At 39.9% G+C, this 21,017-nt stretch overlaps 1 protein-coding gene across 2 annotated transcripts in view; it reads left to right on the plus strand.

Annotated features, from left to right (window-relative positions):
- Positions 1–21,017, plus strand: part of SIDT1 (SID1 transmembrane family member 1) — a 112,791-nt gene that overhangs the window by 59,168 nt on the left and 32,606 nt on the right. For both annotated transcript variants that reach the window (XM_043594199.1, XM_043594200.1), the window contains exons 8-10: positions 669–740; positions 1,158–1,251; positions 15,161–15,204. In XM_043594199.1, coding sequence (XP_043450134.1) covers positions 669–740; positions 1,158–1,251; positions 15,161–15,204 — 210 coding nt within the window. The remainder of the gene's footprint in view (positions 1–668; positions 741–1,157; positions 1,252–15,160; positions 15,205–21,017) is intronic.

Genomic DNA, 21,017 nt, shown 5'->3' on the forward strand with positions numbered 1-21,017 from the left:
ATACCCTTAGGCATAGTACAAATGGCTATGGGTAACTACCCAGTCACTACTGTGGGAATGCAAGAGGCTATTGATTGAAAACACAGACCCCCAGCAACTGATGAGCCACATGTGATCAACACAGAGGGTGTTTAATGTTCAGTATAATATGGTTCTCTTGACATTCATGTGAGATGTATTCTTCATGTATTCTTTAATCTCTTGATTACCTAACTCTAGAGTTTTGCCAGTGTCCAATGTTCTTTGGCAAACTACAAGTCATTTTATGACTATATAACAAAAAAAAATTTTTTTTTCACTGGCTAGAATAATGCAAAGCAAAAGACAAGACAGCTTTCTATTTTTGTAGCCATTTTCTTCAGATGTCTATGGCACATTGGGCCACATGGATATCAGAGGATGAGTCAAGCTTTCTTTACTCAAGAAGGGAGGCTACAGTCTCACTTCTTCAATACTACCAAAAATGCAGTGAGGCAAAGGCTATCGTGAAAGTTTAGCCAAAAGCCATATTAGATAGTTTGCAGCTTTGGGAGTTAGGTTTTCCTCTAGTTCTTGCTAAAAGAAAATTCAACAAACAGAGCTAATTGTGGACAGTTTTTGAACAACTGTTCAGATGAGAGGCCAAGAACCAAGTATCTGATCTATATTGCCTTTTTCTTTTTTACCAGAAAAGGAGAACCAAACCTGGAATCTACAACGAGCAAAGAACCTTAAAGTGACCATTGTTCCTTCCATTAAAGGTCAGTATTGGCTCTAGGATTCCATGGAAAGATTTCTATGTCCGAAGGCAATCATATACTTCAACACTAATGTCATCCTTCCAGAGAAACATCATAAGAAAACTAATATTTACCTTGGAGATAGAAGAGAGAATCAAAGCATGTTGTTAAATCTCTTCCAGAAAGAAAGGGAACTCAATTATGACATTGTATACAGGAAGTCCCTTCCTGGCTTCCACTGGGAAGTCATCACTGTGATAGGTAGCCATTTGTGGAGAATGTCTGAGTGACCTTCAGTAGCTTTGCTGCTTTGAATGGAATTATATTAGGACTTAAGAGTGGGTGTGATGGAGATGAGCCCTTGAAGCCATCCTGTCCCGAACATGGTTCTCTTTTTTCCTGAGGACACCCTGACCAAAGTTGTTTCTCTTCCCACAGAAACTATTTATGTGAAATCCATCCTTCTCAGTTTCCTCATCTTCTTCTCCTTCTACTTGGGATGCCTGCTTATTGCGTTTGTTCATTATATCAGGTAGGTCAAGAGTATCAAGAAATGTTAACTCCCTTTGCCTGTCTCTGTGTGGTGAGTAGAGCATTAGGCTTTACAGCCATATTGACCAGATTCAACTCTACCTCAACCACTAACTGTGTGACCTTGGGCTAGTTACTTAACCTCTCTGTGCTTCAGTTTCCTCCTCCTCAAAAATGAGATAATAATTTACCTCATAGAATTGTATAGCTGCAGTGTTTACGTCAATGTCCTGCACAGAGTGAGTACTGTTTAGAGTATTAGTTATTTTCATAGTTAATAAAACCTCAACAGAAAGACAGCTTGGGTATTTTTTTGGATCAGGAAATACTGTAAACCCTATGGAATGTAGGAAATGAGGAGTTCTTCCTACTATGGAGATTTAGGAACAGCTTTAAAAATTCCATCAACAAGTAAATTTAATGTCTAAAATAAACCTTGAGGTATAATAAATAGCAGGAGTGATGTGCTTTGATATTGCATTGCCAAGTGCTTTCTTACTATTATAGCATCAATTTTCCAGTAAAATGTCCCTTGAAGGGAAAAAAAAAAGGAAATTATTATATTGTAATTTGACTAAGACAATTTCCCTTCCCAAGAGATTGGAGCCCCTAATAAAAAGAGCTCCAGTTTTTCCTGGTGTCTCTGAGCAGGCCCAAACATTGAAAATTCTGTACTTTGTTGTGGTCTCTGTGAAGCAACTACAAAAGAATGGCAGAAGGCCTACAATAAACAAATGTTCTTTCCCCTCTTGAACATCTGAAGAAAACAAAGCCAGCCCAGAGTTTTCAGACTATTGGGCAATTTAACAGCATCAGTAGAAAAAAATAATTCTCTTCTGTGACTTTACAAAGCTTTTCAGTTGAGAAATTGAATTTTAAAACCCTGGGACTACCATTAACCATATCTAGAACAATTTGAGCATCAGAATACTTAAGGAGAGTAATAAATTATAAACCATTGAGAAAAGCAGAAATTCATGAATCCATATTGATGGAGGAAGGAAGGAAGGAAGGAAGGAAGGAAGGAAGGAAGGAAGGAAGGAAGGAAGGACCTAAATATCTCCAGATACAATCCAAAGTCAATAAAACAGGTATACATTGAGGAAGCGAGTCATTAGCAAATGCCCACAGTATAAGGAAGAACTCTTGCCTACATAAGAATGCCAAAAGCTGACTGGAAAAAATGGAGGGAGTGCTGGTATTGGAAAATCATCATCCTGAATATATCAGGTTAAGAATAATTAGTGGATACTAAAACTAAGAGGAAAATCTGATGAAAATCAAAATATATGCATGACCATAAAGTGTATCCCCACAAGTTGCTTAGTTATTCTAAGGGAAAACATAGTAACTATACAATGGAGAACTCAGACAAGGATTGACTGACTGGGTGATCAAAATTAATGTGAGCAAGGGGAAGGTAAGACACTGTGTGCCTGCACATGTGACAATCTGAGGACACAGCACTACTCATGCAGTATTCCAGCCAGAAATACATATTTTGAATATAATCCTGAGGAAAAATCAAACTACCCCAAAATGATAAGCATTCTATTAAAGACAAATGAAAGGCTGTGCAAATGATCCAGATTGAAGGAGACTAAAGAGATATGGGCTAAAGACAACACCTGGTCTCAGATTGGATGTTTTACTAGAAGAATATACTATAACGGACATTATTGGGTCAATTGACAAAATTATAATACAGACAGATTAGAGTATCTTATCAATGTTAGATTTGCTGAATTTGACAACTATACTATGGTTAGGTATGAGAATATCTTTATTCTTTGGAAATATTTAGGTCGCCTGGCTGGCTCCGTCAGTAAAGCATGTGACTCTTGATCTTGGGGTTGTGTGAGTCAAGACCCACATTGGGCATAGAGCTTACTTTTTAAAAATGGAAATATTTAAGAATAAAAGTTCATGACATATGCAACTTACTTTCAAATGGTCCAAAAATTATATATAATATATATATAACATATGTATAGTTATATACATATACACACATACAGAATGATAAAGCAAATGGGATAACATGCTAACAAATGAATCTAGATAAAGCATATGTGAGTATTCTATATTTTATTCTTATTCTTACAACTTCTCTGTAAATTTGAAGTTATTTTCTAATAAGAAATTAAAAACAAAAACCCCAGTTCACAGGCAAATATATCTTGAAAGTATATACATTAACTGATTATCAGCCCACTTAATTTATTAGATCATAATCACTGACATTTACTAGGCACCGTGATTATCTGAGATTATCTCAATTGATGCCCTACCACAAGCACTAGTATTATCACCATTTGACAGTTAAGGAAATTGAGGCACAGAGAGGTGAAGCAGTTTGACCACAGATTCACAGCCAGTAAATGAGGGAGCTGGGATTTGCCTGGATTTCCAGGCAACGTGGCTCCAGAGCCTTACTTATGAAGCAGGCTGGTCAATACAGGTCTCGAGTGGTAAGGGCATGCGAGGGAGGGCAGTCCTGATCAAGGAGGGCAGACCAAAAGCCTGGTACCCCAGCATGGATTCGAATGGAAAAGGATCCCAAAAGCTGTCAATTTGGACTCAGATGAACTCCAAGATCATGGAAAAAGAAGTTCATCTCTTATGCTCTCTTAGGAAGACTGTCTCTACTCCTGATGTTTTAGATTTTAGAAAATATGATTTCACTTCTTTAGTTAGCTAGCATGCATAATCAGCATACAGACAAAAAAAGTAGAGACGGATATCAATGTCCCTGACATTGTCATGCAGCTACAGCAGGAAGTACAGGTTTTGAAAGCTGTGGTAAAGGCTTTGTTGAAACCTCTGGCTGCCAGGTTATTTTGCTATAGTCAATCGCACAAGCATAGATTCTTCCCAAATACAGAGAAAGTGAAAATTGAAATCTGGAGACATAAGAACCATTTGGCATTCTAAATAAAATAATAGACTGAGGAAAAATGCTAACAGAACTCTTTCTCATTGAACTAAGCAAAAATAACAAAGTTTTCTACAGAACCAAATGAAACTAGTCCTGGAGCATAACGCCATTTGCTTGATAAGTTCTCTGTACTTTATTATTAGTACACATGGGATTTGTAGTACATGCTATGAAATTAGGATGAAAATATGGATAAGAGACATGGCCCTGCTCTCAGGAAGCTAAGAATCCAAAGTATTAGCTATACTGGCTTGAATCTAAACACCATCCCCCTCCCATTGCCAGCCACAATCCATTCAGCAAGTATGTAAGGAGTCACTACAGTAAATGTGCAGGACCGGGGCCAAACACTGGATACATGTTCTCTTATTCATTTCTTTCAACCACCCTACCAGACATTGAGTTCAAACTGCACAACCCTGAGTACTCATCCCTCCCTTGATTCTTGCATCAGTTATCTGTGGCCACAATAATGCTGCATAAAAATCAACCATAAAAGCTCCAATGGCATACAGAAATAGTTAAGTTTACTTACAAATCTCTGGGCCAGCAGGATGACACTGCTAATCCGGACCGGGCTCAGAGGTCGCAGTTGGGTGTGGCTATAGAGTGCTATCACCTGGCGTCAGCTAGGCCTCAGCTGCACGTGGTCTCCCAAATTCCAGCAGGCTAGCCCTTGTTTATTGTATCGCCAAGAGAGATAGCAGAAGACTTTAAGGCCTCCTTAAGATGTAGGTTCAGAAGTGGCATGATATCACTTCTCCTTTCTATTAGCCAAAACAAGTATGAGGGCAGTCCAGACTCAAGAGGTGAACACACTAACTCCACCTTTTGATTTAAGGAGCTAAATACAAGATGAGGTGTAGCCATTTTGCAATCAATCTAGCAGAGTTCTCATTTACTATCTTCTCCTTTGCTCACTGGATACAGCCTGCCTCAGCCTAGCTTTACTAAATCATTTAACCTCTACTGAAGAATCTTATCAGCTCCTAAATCTATAGCAAATGTGGGTACAGCCTGTTAGCACAAACATGTCATTTTTTCTTTTAATGTTTTATTTATTTTGAAAGAGCACAAGTGGGGAAGGGGCATAGAGAGAGAGGAGGATAGAGGATCTGAAGCAGGCTCTTCCATGAAAGAAGTGAGCCCGATGTGGGGCTTGAACTCATAAACTGTGAGATCATAACCTGAGCTGGAGTTGGACGTTCAACAAAATGAACCACCCAGGTGCCCCCAACACATCATCTTTTATGAGTGCATATAATTGCTTGCCACTTAATCTCACTAGGATTGTTTTAAAAAGGGATTTCAACAGGTGTTGGTGAGGATGTGGAGAAAAAGGGACCCTCGTGCAATGTTGGTGGAAATGCCAACTGGTACAGCCACTGTGGAAAACAGTATAGAGATTCTTCAAAAAGTTAAAAATAGAACTACTCTACAACCCAGCAATTACACTACTAGGTATTTACCCAAAAAGTACAAACGCACTAATTGAAGAGTATTATGCTAAGAAAGAATTACAGGCCAATATCCCTGACGAACCTGGCTGCAAAAATTCTCAACAAGATACTAGCAAATCATATTCAACAATACATTAAAAGAATTATTCACCATGATCAAGTGGGATTCATTCCTGGGCTGCAGGACTGGTTCAATATTTGCAAATCAATCAACATAATACATCACATTAAGGGATAAAAAGAAGGGATCACAAGAAGGGATAAAAACCATATGATCCTGTCAATAGATGCAGAAAAAACATTTGACAAAATACAGCATCCTTTCTTAATAAAAACCCTCAAGAAAGTCAGGATAGAAGGAACATACCTTAACATCATAAAAATCATATATGGTTTTATACAGCTTTATACAGCTAATATCATCCTGCAAGCTTTCCCCTGAGATCAGGAACACAATGGGGCTGTCCACTCTCCCCACTGTTGTTCAACATAATGTTGCAAGTCCTGGCCTCAGCAATCAGACAATGAAATTAAATAAAAGGCATCCAAATTGGCAAAGAAGAAGTCAAACTTTCACTCTTCGCAGATGACATGATGCTTTTCATGGAAAACCCAAAAGACTCCACCAAAAAACTGCTAGAGCTGATACATGAATTCAGCAAAGTTGCAGGATATAAAAGCAATGTACAGAAATCGGTTGCATTTCTATACACCAATAATGAAGCAACAGGAAGAGATATCAAGGAATTGATCCCATTTACAATTGCACCAAAAACCATAAAATACCTAGGAATAAACTCAGCCAAAGAGGTAAAAGATCTGTATGCTGAAAACTATAGAATGCTTATGAAAGAAATTAAAGAAGACACAAAGAAATGGAAAAACATTCCAAGCTCATGGATTAGAAGAACAAATATTGTTAAAATGTCAATACTACCCAAAGCAATCTGCACATTCAGTGCAATCCCTATCAAAATAGCACCAGCATTCTTCACAGAGCTAGAATAAACAATCCTAAAATTTATATGGAACCACAAAATACCCTGAAGAGCCAAAGTAATGTTGAAAAAGAAAACCAAAGCTGGAGGCATCACAATCCCACACTTTAGCCTGTACTACAAAGCTGTAATCATCAAGACAGTATGGTATTGGCACAAAAACAGACACATACATCAATGTAATAGAATAAAGAACCCAGAAATGGACCCACAAATATATGGCCAACTAATCTTCGACAAAACAGGAAAGAATATCCAATGGAATAAAGACAGTCTTTTAGCAAATGGTGCAGGGAGAACTGGACAGCAATAAACAGAAGAATGAAACTAGGCCACTTTCTTACACCATACACAAAAATAAATTCAAAATGGATGAAAGACCTAAATGTGAGACAGGAAACCATCAAAATCCTACAGGAGAAAACAGGCAGCAACCTCTTTGACCTCGGCCATAGCAACTTCCTACTTGACATGTCTCCAGAGGCAAGGGAAATAAAAGCAAAAATGAACTATTGGGACCTCATGAAGACAAAAAGCTTTTGCATAGCAAAGGAAAAAATCAACAAAACTAAAAGCTAACAGATGGAATAGGAGAAGATACTTGCAAATAACATATCAGATAAAGGGTTAGTATCCAAAATCTATGAAGAACTTACAAACTCAACACCCAAAAAACAAATAATCCGGTGAGTAAACGGGCAGAAGGTGTGAATAGACACTTTTCCAAAGAAGACATCCAGATAGCTAATAAGACACATGAAAAGATTTTCAACATCACTCATCATCAGGGAAATACAAATCAAAACCACAGTGAGATACCACCTCACACCAGTCAGAAGGGCTAAAATTAATAAGTCAGAAAACAGTAGATGTTGGCGAGGATGTGGAGAAAGGGTAACCCTCTTACACTGTTGGTAGGAACGCAAATTGGTGCAGCCACTCTGGAAAATGGTGTGAAGCTTCCTCAAAAAATTAAAAATAGTACTACCTTATGACCTAGCAATTGCACTACTAGGAATTTATCCAAAGATAAATTTTTATAGCAATGTTTATAACATCACTAATAACAATAGTCAAATTATGGAAAGAACCCAAATGTCTATCAACTGATAAATGGATTAAGAAGATGTGGTTTATGGCACAAAAACAGACACATAACCAATGGAATAGAATAGAAACCCCAGAACTAGACCCACAAACATATGGCCAACTCATCTTTGACAAAGCAGGAAAGAACATCCAATGGAAAAAAGACAGTCTCTTTAACAAATGGTGCTGGGAGAACTGGACAGCAACATGCAGAAGGTTGAAACTAGACCACTTTCTCACACCATTCACAAAAATAAACTCAAAATGGATAAAGGACCTGAATGTGAGACAGGAAACCATCAAAACCCTAGAGAAGAAAGCAGGAAAAGACCTCTCTGACCTCAGCCGTAGCAATCTCTTACTCGACACATCCCCAAAGGCAAGGGAATTAAAAGCTAAAATGAATTACTGGGACCTTATGAAGATAAAAAGCTTCTGCACAGCAAAGGAAACAACCAACAAAACTAAAAGGCAACCGACGGAATGGGAAAAGATATTTGCAAATGACATATCGGACAAAGGGCTAGTATCCAAAATCTATAAAGAGCTCACCAAACTCCACACCCGAAAAACAAATAACCCAGTGAAGAAATGGGCAGAAAACATGAATAGACACTTCTCTAAAGAAGACATCCGGATGGCCAACAGGCACATGAAAAGATGCTCAATGTCGCTCCTCATCAGGGAAATACAAATCAAAACCACACTCAGATATCACCTCACGCCAGTCAGAGTGGCCAAAATGAACAAATCAGGAGACTATAGATGCTGGAGAGGATGTGGAGAAACGGGAGCCCTCTTGCACTGTTGGTGGGAATGCAAATTGGTGCAGCCACTCTGGAAAACAGTGTGGAGGTTCCTCAAAAAATTAAAAATAGACCTACCCAGGGGCGCCTGGGTGGCGCAGTCGGTTGGGCGTCCGACTTCAGCCAGGTCACGATCTCGCGGTCCGTGAGTTCGAGCCCCGCGTCGGGCTCTGGGCTGATGGCTCAGAGCCTGGAGCCTGTTTCCGATTCTGTGTCTCCCTCTCTCTCTGCGCCTCCCCCGTTCATGCTCTGTCTCTCTCTGTCCGAAAAATGAATAAACGTTGAAAAAAAAAAAATAGACCTACCCTATGACCCAGCAATAGCACTGCTAGGAATTTACCCAAGGGATACCGGAGTACTGATGCATAGGGGCACTTGTACCCCCATGTTTATAGCAGCACTCTCAACAATAGCCAAATTATGGAAAGATCCTAAATGTCCATCAACTGATGAATGGATAAAGAAATTGTGGTTTATATACACAATGGAGTACTACACGGCAATGAAAAAGAACGAAATATGGCCCTTTGTAGCAACGTGAATGGAACTGGAGAGTGTGATGCTAAGTGAAATAAGCCATACAGAGAAAGACAGATACCATATGTTTTCACTCTTATGTGGATCCTGAGAAACTTAACAGAAACCCATGGGGGAGGGGAAGGAAAAAAAAAAAAGAGGTTAGAGTGGGAGAGAGCCAAAGCAGAAGAGACTCTTAAAAACTGAGAACAAACTGAGGGTTGATGGGGGGTGGGAGGGAGGGGAGGATGGGTGATGGGTATTGAGGAGGGCACCTTTTGGGATGAGCACTGGGTGTTGTATGGAAACCAATTTGACAATAAATTTCATATATTGAAAAAAAAAGAAGATGTGGTTTATATATACAATGGAATACTACTTGGCAATGAAAAAGAATGAAATCTTGCCATTTGCAACAACATGGATGGAACTGGAGGGTATTATACTAAGCAAAATAAGTCAGAGAAAGACAGATATCATGTGATTTCATTCATATGTGGAATTTGAAAAATTAACAGATGAACATGGGGAAGGGAAGGAAAACTAAGGTAAAAACAGAGAGGGAGACAAACCATAAGAGACCATAAATACAGAGAACAAACTAACAGTTGATGGGGATAGTGGGCTGGGTTAAATGGGTGACCAGCATTAAGGAGGGCACTTTTCAGGATGAGCACTGGGTGTCATATGTAACAGATGAATCACTGGGTTGTACTCCTGAAGCCAAGACTACACTGTATGTTAACTAACTTGAGAATAAAACAATAAAATAAGGTTTTTTTAAAAAAAAAAAAAAAGAGTATTATGCCACGTGAAATAAGTCAGAGAAAGACAAATACCATATGATTTCACTCGTGTAGAATTTAAGAAACAAAACAAATGAGCAGACAGGGAAAAAAAGAGAGACAAGCCAAGAAACAGACTCTTAACTACAGAGAACAAACTGATGGTTACCAGAGGAGGGGGGGTATGAGGGAAGGGTGAAACAGGTGATGGGGATTAAGGAGTGCGCTTGTTGTGATGAGCACAGGGTGATGTATAGAAGTGTTGAATTACTGTACTGTACACGTGAAACTAATATTGCACTGTACATTAACTAACTAGAATTTAAATAAAAACTAAAAAAGGGGACACACATACCCCTATATTTATTGCAGCACTATCTACAATAGCCAAATTATGGAAGCAGCCCAAGTGTCCATCAACTGATGAATGGATAAAGAAGACGTGGTATATATACAGTGGAATATTATTCAGCAATAAATAAAAAAAGAAATGAAATTTTGCTGCTTGGAACAACATGGATGGAGCTAGAGAGTATAATGCTAAGTGAAATAAGTCAGAGAAAGACAAATACCATATGATTTCACTGTTGTGTGGAATTTAAGAAACAAAACAAACAAGTAGAAGGGGCTGGGGAAGAAAGAGAGGCAAACCAAGAAACGGACTCTTAACTATAGACAACAAACTGATGGTTACCAGAAGGGAGGCAGGTAGGGGGATGGGTGAAATAGGTGAAGGGAATTGGGTACACTTACCGTGATGAGCACTGAGTAATGTATAGAAGTGTTGAATCACTATATTGTACACCTGAAACTAATATAACACTATGTGCTAACTGTACTGGAATTAAATTTAAAGCTTAATTTTTACCAAAAGGGACTTAACCATAGCCTCATTTGCCAGCTAGAACAGTCAGGCCAAATTGTAACCATTCTTAATAATCTGCCTTGCTCGGTCAACAAATATTTAGTTATCATTTTCTATGTGCCAGGCTCTGTCCTAGCGTTCAGGGATACAGTGGTGAACAAGACAGTCCAGATCCCTGCTCTAACAGACTTTACATTGTACAGAGGGGAAACATAAGCAAGCAAGTATTAATAAAGCAAATAATTTCAGCTAGTGACAGGAGGGAAAAAAAAACACTGTAGTGTGAGAGGGAATGGTTGGATTGGGAATCTACATTAGATTTGATTTGTTCAGCAAGGAAGATATCTCAGAAGGAAGACTTTAATAGGAAGAAGAGGCTAGCCATGTGAGGATCTGGGGAGAGAGTGGCCCAGGCAGAGAACAAGAGCAAAGGCCCTGGGGTGCCTGTGTGGCTCAGTCACTTGAGCATTCGACTTGGACTTAGGTCATGATCTCACTGTTGGTGGGTCCGTGCTCCGGGTTGGGCTCTGTGCAACAGCTCCAGAGCCTGGGGCCTGCTTCAGATTCTGTGTCTCCCTCTCTCTCTGCCCCTCCCCCACTTGTGCTCTCTCAAAAATAAATTTAAAAAAAAAAACACTCAAAAAAAAAAAAGAAAAGAAAAAGAAAAGAAAAAGAGCAAAGGCCCTGAGGCAGGGATGAATTTGCTGTCTCTAGGAACAAAAGAGGTATAAAGAGAAGTTCTTCCACCAGACATACCAGGATCTGGGGTGTGCAATTTTCTAGAGTCTCTGTCTAGACGTAAGAGTATGTATGAAAGCACAAACACATCTAATCCCTAACTTTCCTCCTCCCTGACCAACCTCACATCCAAAAGGGAAGCTCATTTTGCAAGAAGACAGTGATTCACATTTTAATGTTTGATAGATGTTCCCAAATGATATATCTGGATTTTTTAGTAATAGTTTTATTGAGATATAATTCACAGACCACAAAATTCACCCTTTTAAAGTATAAAGTTCAATGACTTTTAGCATATTCACAGTTGCACAACTGTCTAATTTTAGTATATTCACAGTTGCACAACTGTCTAAAACCACTATCTAATTTTCATCACCTCCAAAAAGAAATCCTGAGTTTATCAAGATTACAGGATACAAGATCAATATACAAAAGCCAGTTTTATTTCTATTCACTGGCCATGACTAATCCAAGCATGAAATTAAGAAAACAATTCCATTTACAATAGGATCAAAAATAATAAAATACTTAAGAATAAATTTAACAAATTAAAGACTTGTACATTGAAAATGACAAAACAGGGGCGCCTGGGTGGTGCAGTCGGTTAAGCGTCCGACTTCAGCCAGGTCACGATCTCGCGGTCTGTGAGTTCGAGCCCCGCGTCAGGCTCTGGGCTGATGGCTCAGAGCCTGGAGCCTGTTTCCGATTCTGTGTCTCCCTCTCTCTCTGCCCCTCCCCCGTTCATGCTCTGTCTCTCTCTGTCCCCCCAAAAATAAATAAACGTTGAAAAAAAATTAAAAAAAAAAATGACAAAACATCCTTGAAAGAAATGAAAAAGGACCTAAGTAAATAGACATCCCATGTTCATGGTTTGGAGGGCTTAATATGAAGATGGTGTAGGGGCGCCTGGGTGGCGCAGTCGGTTAAGCGTCCGACTTCAGCCAGGTCACGATCTCGCGGTCCGTGAGTTCGAGCCCCGCGTCGGGCTCTGGGCTGATGGCTCAGAGCCTGGAGCCTGTTTCCGATTCTGTGTCTCCCTCTCTCTCTGCCCCTCCCCCGTTCATGCTCTGTCTCTCTCTGTCCCCAAAATAAATAAAACGTTGAAAAAAAAAATTAAAAAAAAAAAAAAAAAAGATGGTGTAGTAAAATAATGGCCCCCAAAAGGTGTCCACATTCTAATATCCAGAACCTGTGAGTATGTTACTTTACATGGCAAAAGAGATTTTACAGATGTGATAAAGTTATGGAGATTGCTTTGGATTATCCATGTGGGTATAATCTAATCACAAGGGTCTTTGTAAGAGGGAGGCAAGAGGGTCTAGGGCAGAAGGAGGATATGTGATGATGGAAGCAGGGCCAGAGCAATATACTTTGAAGATGGAGGAAAGGGCCATGAGTCCAGGAATGCAGGCAGCCTCCAGGAGCTAGACAAGGCAAGGGAAAGAGTAATCCCCTGGCAGCCCCTAGAAGGAATACAGCCCTGCTTCATACCTTGATTTTAGCCACAGTAGATGTACTTTGGAATTCTGACATCCAGAACTATAAGGTAATAAATTTGTATTGTTCTAAGCCACTATGTTTGTGATAATTTGTTACAGCAACAATACAAACTAAAACACATAGCAACACTCCCCAAATGGATGTAGAGATTCAAAATAATCCCTATCAAACTCCCAGCTGACTTCCTTACAGAAACTGACAAACTGATCCTAAAATTCATATGGAAATGCAAGGTGGGGAGACCCAGAATAGGTAAAATACTCATGAAAAAAAGAGAACAAAGCGGAGGTCTTACACTTCCTGATATCAAAACTTACTACAAAGCTACATGATTGAAACTCTGGCACTGACATATAAAAAGACGTATAAATCAATAGAAAGGAATTGAGAGTTCAGAAATAAAGCCTTACATTTATGATCAATATATTTTTGACAAGGGTACCAAGACAATTCAACAGAGAAAGGATATTATTTTCAACAAATGTGTTGAAACAACTGGGTATCAACCTGAAAAAAATTTTACCCCTACCTCATACCATATGAAAAATTAACTCAGAACAGATTAAAGATCTAAATATAGAAGCTAAATCTATAAAACTCTGAGAAAAAAACTTGGGTTTAAATCTTTGTGACCTTGAATTAGGCAACAATTTCTTAGATATAACACCAGAAGAACATGTAACAAAAAAAATTAGATAAATTGGACTTAATCAAAATTAAAATTTTTACACTTCTAAAGAATGCTATCAAGGGAGTGAAAATACAACACACAAAATTGGAGAAAATGTTTGCAACTCATATATCTATCTGGTAAGAGTCTAGTATCCACATGATATAAAGAATTCTTACAAGCCAGTGATACAAAATAAATAAATAAATAAAATGGGCAAAGAGTTTGAATAAATATTTATCCAAAGATCTACAAGTGGCCAATAAACATATGAAAAGATGTTCAACATCATTAGCTATCAGGGAAATGAAAATAGAAAAAACAAGGAGATACCACTTCTTATCCACTAGGCTAGCTACAATATTTTTTTAATGGAAAACAACAAGAGTTGGTAATGCTGTGGAGAAACTGAAACTCCATACATTGCTAGTAGGAACATAAAATAGTTTCTGCTATAAAGCTGCTGTGGAAAAGTTTGGGGAAAAAAAAAAACACAAAACAGTTACCTCATACTTAGCATATCTGTACCTAGGTGTATACCCGAGAGAATTTAATACATATATACCCAGAAAAACTTGTACATAAATGTTCATAGCAGTGTTATTCATGATAGCCAAAAAGTGGAAATAATCAAATGTCCACCAAATGTAAACATATAAATTAAACATGGTGTATCCATACAAAGGAATACTATTTGGGGGCACCTGGGTGGCTCACTCAATTGTGTCCAACTTTGACTCAGGTCATGATGTCACAGTTTGTGAGCTCGGGCCCCACATCGGGCTCCGTGCTGACAGCTCAGAGCCTGGAGCCTGCTTCAGATTCTGTGTCTCCCTCTCTCTCTGCCCCACCTCGTTCACACTCTCTCTCTCTCTCTCAAAAATAGACGTTAAAAATTTTTTCACATAAGTAAATAAATAAATAAACTAATCAATAAATAAAGTAATAAATAAAATGAAGGAATATTATTTATACATAAAAGACCAAAGTGTTGATTCATCCTACCACATAGATGAACCAGAAGCCAGTCAAAAAAAGACCACATATGCTATGATTCCATTTATGTGAAATTTCCAGAACAGGCAAATTTACAGAAAGTAGATTCATGGTTGTCAGAAAGTGTAGGAGTGGGGAATGGGGAATGACTGCTAATAGGTTTTAAATTTCTTTGTGGGGGGTGATGAAAATGTTCTGGTTGCAGTTTTGTGAACATATTAAAATGCATTGAAATGTGCACATTAGAGGATGAATTTTGTGATGTATGAATTATCTGAAAATAAATGAATCTGAAAATAAGTAAATGAATTTATGTATGTATGTACATGCCTAGGAGCGGAATTGCTGGGTCAGATGTTAAGTCTGTTTCACTTTCGAGTTTTTCAAAGTGGCTGTACCATGTTACAATCCTGCCAGCAACATGTCAGAGTTCCAATTTCTCCATATGCAAAGGCTCGTTTTAAGAGATCCTAGCAGACAAATCTGCAACAAATGTAAAATGCTGAAGTTTTCACAGTCTTAGGAGCATGTGTATGTTCTTGTTTACAGATTTCAAAGAAAATCCATTGATGGAAGCTTTGGTTCCAGTGATGGTAAGAAAAGTTCCTGGTAAGAAAAGTCAATTCGAAAGATAGAGAGTGTGCGGCAACATCCCACTTGGCACTTTTGTCTCTCTGACTTTCATCATTGCCAAACCCTCCCTTGGTTCCTATCCCACAGACTAATCTAATCTACAGTCTTTCTAGAGAAAGCAGAGCTAGTGAGAACCAGTTTTCAGAGTTGGTAAGTACTGAGATATGGAGCTCCTACTAAGACCCTTTGCTTAGAGTGTCCCTTGCAATTGTCCATGGCTCATTTATCAGCCACTCATCTTCTTTAGAAGTTTAATCTTTTATAGGATGTAAATTGTTCACACCTATTTCATCCCAGAGCCAACTTGCGAACAATAAGAATTTATTGTCTCAACTCTAATACACAGTTCAATTTTCCCAAATTGAAATAGAGGCTTTTTTGTTATTGTTGTTCAAGTGGCTAAAAACCTGAATTGAGACTAACAAGTGTAATAACTTTGGGAAATCCAGCATAATTGATTATTTGACCATTGTAATGTGCCCTTTCCTCCACTCTGATAATTTGAAGAAACTCAATTACCTGATCTTTTTATAAAAATTTTTTAACAATTAAATGTCCTCATTTTTTTAAATCAAGAAATAACTGACATGTAACATTGTAAGTTTTGAGTATACAACACAATGATGCAATATTTGTATATATTGCAAAATGATTACCACGATTAAGTCTAGTTAACATCCATCACCACACAGAGCTACAAATTTTTTCTTGTGATGAGAACTTTTAAGATCTACTCTCTTGGGCGGGGGCCAGGGGCGGGGGGTTGTTGCGCCTGGGTGGCTCAGTCAGTTAAGCATCTGACTTCAGTCAGGTCACGAACTCGAGGTTCGTGGGTTCAGGCCCTGCGTCAGGCTTTGTGCTGACAGCTCAGAGCCTGGAGCCTGTTTCAGATTCTGTGCCTCCTTCTGTCTCTGCCTCTCCCTTGCTCACACTCTGTCTCTCTCTGTCTCTCTCTATCTCTCAAAAATAAACATTAAAAGAAAAAAAAGATCTACTCTCTTAGGAACTTTCAAATACACAATATAATGACCAGCCTGTACCTTATATCCCCAGGACTTAGTTATTTTATAACTGGAGGTTTACACCTTTTGTAAATATCCTCATTTTTAAAAAGTCTAAGCATGAGTTACTCAGTGTTCATAAGTTATTTGGCACAGAGTGATGATTTAGAAAAGGAACGATGAAATGAGACTTGATTTTTAAGTCACATGCAGCAGATGTTCAGTTCTGTGTTTTCTGTACTTAAACTGAGCCCACAGAGTCTTAGAGAAACACAAATTGATCCCCTACCCACCCACCAGGAGCATTTCTCACTCTGCTTCTCCTGCCTTCCTTTGACTTTTGTCTTCCTCAATGTCAGCATGTTTATTTTCCAGCCACCCAGGCAATTGGTTTTGACAACATTCGACTAGCAATATGAAAGACTATCAAAGGACACCTGCTCTAGCGTCTTTAAAATACTAAGTGCTACTTTCTCTTTTATTCGTAAAATGTTTAAATGAATTTGTCTTCTCTCTGGATCTCTTCCTTTTTCTTCTAGTGCTTTCCAAGTTTTGCTCTTATTTTAGGTCCTAGTTGAACTTAGAAAGCCTGATTAGTCCAATCCCATTGGTGCTCTGTGAAAGGATGGTCCGTTATTTTTATTGTATCAATGAAGTATTTTATTACCATATTGATAATTGAAAGAATTTCCGTGTTCAGAAGAGTTTCTTGAACAGTGAAGTGTAGGTAGACAGAGCTGAAACTTTAGCTCAGATCATTATCTAAGATCAAGAAAGCTCTGAAAATTAGCTCTGAAGGGACCCTTCAGATGGCAAGCAGAAGTGAATGAGTGACAAGAAAAGAAAGAAAGAAGAAAAGGAGGAAGGAAGGGAGGGAGGAAGGAAAGAAGGAAGGAAGGAAGGAAGAAGGAAGGAAGGAAGGAAAGGGGGGAGGAAGGAAGAAAGGGAGAGAGGGAGGGAGGAAGGGAGAGAGAAAGAGAGAGAAAGGAAATGGAAGGGAAAGGAAGAGAAAAGAAAAGAAAAAAGAAAAGAAAGAAGATGGAAAGGAGGGAGAGATGGAGGGAAGGAAAGAAGATAAGAGTAAAGATGCATCAGTTAGGATTCACATAGCTGCAAATAACAACAAATTATATCTCAAACCACACTTAAACAATATAGATGCTTGTCTCCCTGGAAGTTGAACAAAAGGGTGCACTTAGGACTGACGGAGTCTGGTGGCCCTGGTCCTTTCCCCTGCCATTTCCTTGGCTCTGCTTTAATTCCAGTGCCAGTGGTGAGATGAGTCACTTTGACACCCTCACCTGACAATGTCCAAAGGGAAGGACTTTTTCAGAAGCACCCAGTAACTGCTCATGTTTCATTGGCATAGAGTGGATCATTTGCTTGTTAAACCAGTCACCGCAAAGGAATAGATTTACCTACAGATCAATCAAGCCTCCTTACAGAACTAGGATGAGATCATCTTCCTCTAAGACTGGTGTTTCTCAAACTCAACGTTATTGACATTACAGGCCAGATAATTATTTGGGAGGGGGGGGGGGCTGTCCTGTACATTGTAGGATGTCTAACTCCATTCTTCACCTCTACCTACTAGAAACCAGTAGTACACTCCCTCCTTGTGACAACTAAAAATGTCCCTAGACAATGTTCTCTTGGGGGCAAAATGGTTCCCCCACCCCTACCCCCAATTGGGAATCACTGACTTAAACACGCAGACTGCCTGACGAGGATACCTGAACAAAATCCCAGCTTAGTTAGGAAGTAGGGACTAGGAGTGTTCACCACAAAGGACTTTGAAATAGGGAGGAAATACAGCACCTTTGTTATGCGGACAGGCTACAGGGAGAGAAGGCACTTGACAAGTGAGATGAGACCTAGATGCGGGAGACAAGAGCAGAGAAGGCACACTCTACTCTAGGAAAGAACCTAAGCATATCCAGTGGAGCATTGAGAAAGCAGCCTGGAGCAAGAGACACAAGCAAGTGAAGGGCACTGAAATGAATGTGAGACATTCAGGGGAGGAAGGTTTGCAGAGAAGCAAGGATATAGAAATGTCTTTCTCAGGACCCCTGGGTGGCTCAGTGGGTTGAGCATCCAACTCTCGATTTCTGCTCAGGTCGTGATCCCAGGGTCATGGGATTGAGCCCCTGTGTCAGGCTCCACACTGAGCATAGAACCTTCTTGAGATTCTCTCTCTCTCTCTCTCTCTCTCTCTCTCTCTTTCTTTCTCTCTCTCTCTCTCTCTCTCTCTCTCTCTCTCGGCACCTGGGTGGCTCAGTTGGTTAGGCACCCGACTTCGGCTCAAGTCATGATATCATAGTTCATGGGTTTGAGCCCCGCATCAGGCTCTGTGCTGACCACTTGGAGCCTGGAGCCTGCTTTGGTGCTGTGTCTCCCTCTATTTCTCTGCCCCTCCCCCATCCATGCTCTGTCTCTATCTCTCAAAAATGACTAAACATTAAAAAACATTACAAGAAAAAAAAGAGTCTCTCTCTCTCTCTCTCTCTCTCTCTCTCTTCCCCGTTCTCTGTCTTCCTCTCTCCCCTGCTTGTGCATGCTATCTCTCTCAAGATAAGAATAAAAGTAAAAAGTTAAAAAATATTTCTCTCCCAAGGGCCAGGATCAGTGTGACTGTGGGGGCTACAGGAAGTTCAGTGGAGCTCAGAGCTACAGGAATTTTTTTTTTCTGTATTTTCTGTATTTGCTAATCAGAGAAAATGCTAGGAGCAGTGTCTCAAAGGGAAGGAGGATCCCATTAGGCTTGGCATGGTGTCCACCCGAATCAGTGTGGACCTAGACATCTGAGGAGCTGGGCCTGATGCTTTCACCTTGCCTGTGCTTCACGCAGAAAACATGGAGCCAGGTCCCTACAGGCTGTCAAATTGGTGGCAGCCCTGTTTTAGTTACATAACAAAAGGAAGGCTGCATTTGGAGTATCTGTCAGCTCCCCTGTATTTGTTTTTCTTTCATTTGCCTGCCATTCTTTAAGTTCTATTTGAAAAATATTGACATTGGTTCTGATTGTGCTTAAAACAAAGAGATGTCTTTCATACTTCACGGGATAAAGATGGAGATAATTTCGTGGAGCCAGGTGAAATGGAAATAGTGTTTGTAAAGACTTTCTTGAGGCCATGAAGGCATTTTTTACTGTATTCCCCACTCATCCCTTAGCACTGAAGGCAGGGACCTCTGGGGTATTGTGAGGGGTCCTAGGAAAGGCTCTGTGCTCTAAAAACCTTTAGTGGCCCTGTCAGTGAAAAATCCCACATTTCACATCATTGTAAAGAACCTATACAGAAATTCAGCCACAACTGGAGAGAAAGGTGAATGAAGTATGTCTCACAGGCTTCTGGGACCACATGAGCTGTCAGCATGGAACCTGAGGGTAAGAGAGGGTTACTGTCTCAAGTGAGAGAGCTTAACAAACGTGACAAGTTGTTAGATTTAAGAACCCAATGGCCAATCAAATTCTTCCCTCCATGGAGCCATTACCAAATCAGCCTCTTAGCAAAGAGCAGGGTGCAGAGGGAATGAAGACAAGCAGTGTGAGTTTGGAGGAGTCAAGGAGCATAGGCCACCATCAGGTTCTGTGGCAATGGGTCTCAAACTCTAGTCCTGATGCTTCTTTTTACAAATTTTCTTGGCTTTTCTTGCCACTTTTTCTTTAAGAGAAATCTCATTTTTGTGGTTTTCCTCATTCTCTCAACTTAAAAACAAAACAAAACAAAACAAAAACCTCCAGACTCACTTTGTTTATCTTACCCCACTGCACGTGCCATTGTGACCCCAGAGAAGGGGAGAGGTTGAAGGCTACCACAGCAAGAAGACAAGGCAGAGAAACTCTTGCAAGAGAGAATGAGGCCACTTCTTTGAGCCCAGTGGTATGGTGGGAGGAAAAAGGGACCAGCTAAACATGACGTGTATTTCTTCCTCTCCATGCTGGCATCTGGAATGTGGCCATGGAGTACTGATAGGTTACAAGGAGTGCCAAAAACAGAGATTTTACCCAATTTGCCACTGGGGACTCAGGATGCCTGTCCTTTTATTTTTTTCCCCTCAGAAACATTCTCTTCAATAGATACGCTTAACGTTGGTGGCAAAATTTTACTAGAGTAGAAAGGCTTCACTGTATATGGTTTATATTTAAAGTTTATTCATCTTTCTGCAGAGAGAAATTCTAAAACTAATGTGCACTAAGGAGGTGGGCCAGCTATGACACCTGGGCCATGCTCCCCTGTACTCCATCCAGGTAGAGGGGGACAACGAACCAAGACCCTGGCCAGACCCTCCCAGCAGAGAGAGTTCCAGTAGCTCTCCCACCGTTTGCTGGAGTTTGAAGGCTGGATCTTTCATATTCGAGTTGCCCTTTTATTTTTTTTAAGTGTTTTTATTTATTGATTTTTGAGAGGGACGATGTGCGTGTGCATGTGAACAGGGGAGGGGCAGAGAGTGAGAGAGATAATCCCATGCAGCCTCTGAGCTGTCAGTGCAGAGCCCATCTCGGGCTCGAATCCACGAACCATGAGATCACGACCTGAGCCGAGACCAAGAGAGTCAGATGCCCAACCAACTGAGCTGCCCAGGTGCCCCTAGTTGCCCTTTTAAACCGTGGTTTTTGTCAGCGCCCCAAGGTACACAGATCTGTTCATGGTCCCTCCCACTGTAGTTCCCATAGTGCCCTTCCTTACCATGTCTTTGTTTTTCTTGCTGTTCTATCTTTACTTGCGCAGAAGCTACTCAGGCAGCCCTAGGTTCTTCGGGAGGAATTGCTT

The sequence above is a fragment of the Prionailurus bengalensis genome, chromosome C2 (assembly GCF_016509475.1).
Source record: "Prionailurus bengalensis isolate Pbe53 chromosome C2, Fcat_Pben_1.1_paternal_pri, whole genome shotgun sequence".
NCBI classification, from domain to species: Eukaryota; Metazoa; Chordata; class Mammalia; order Carnivora; family Felidae; genus Prionailurus; species Prionailurus bengalensis.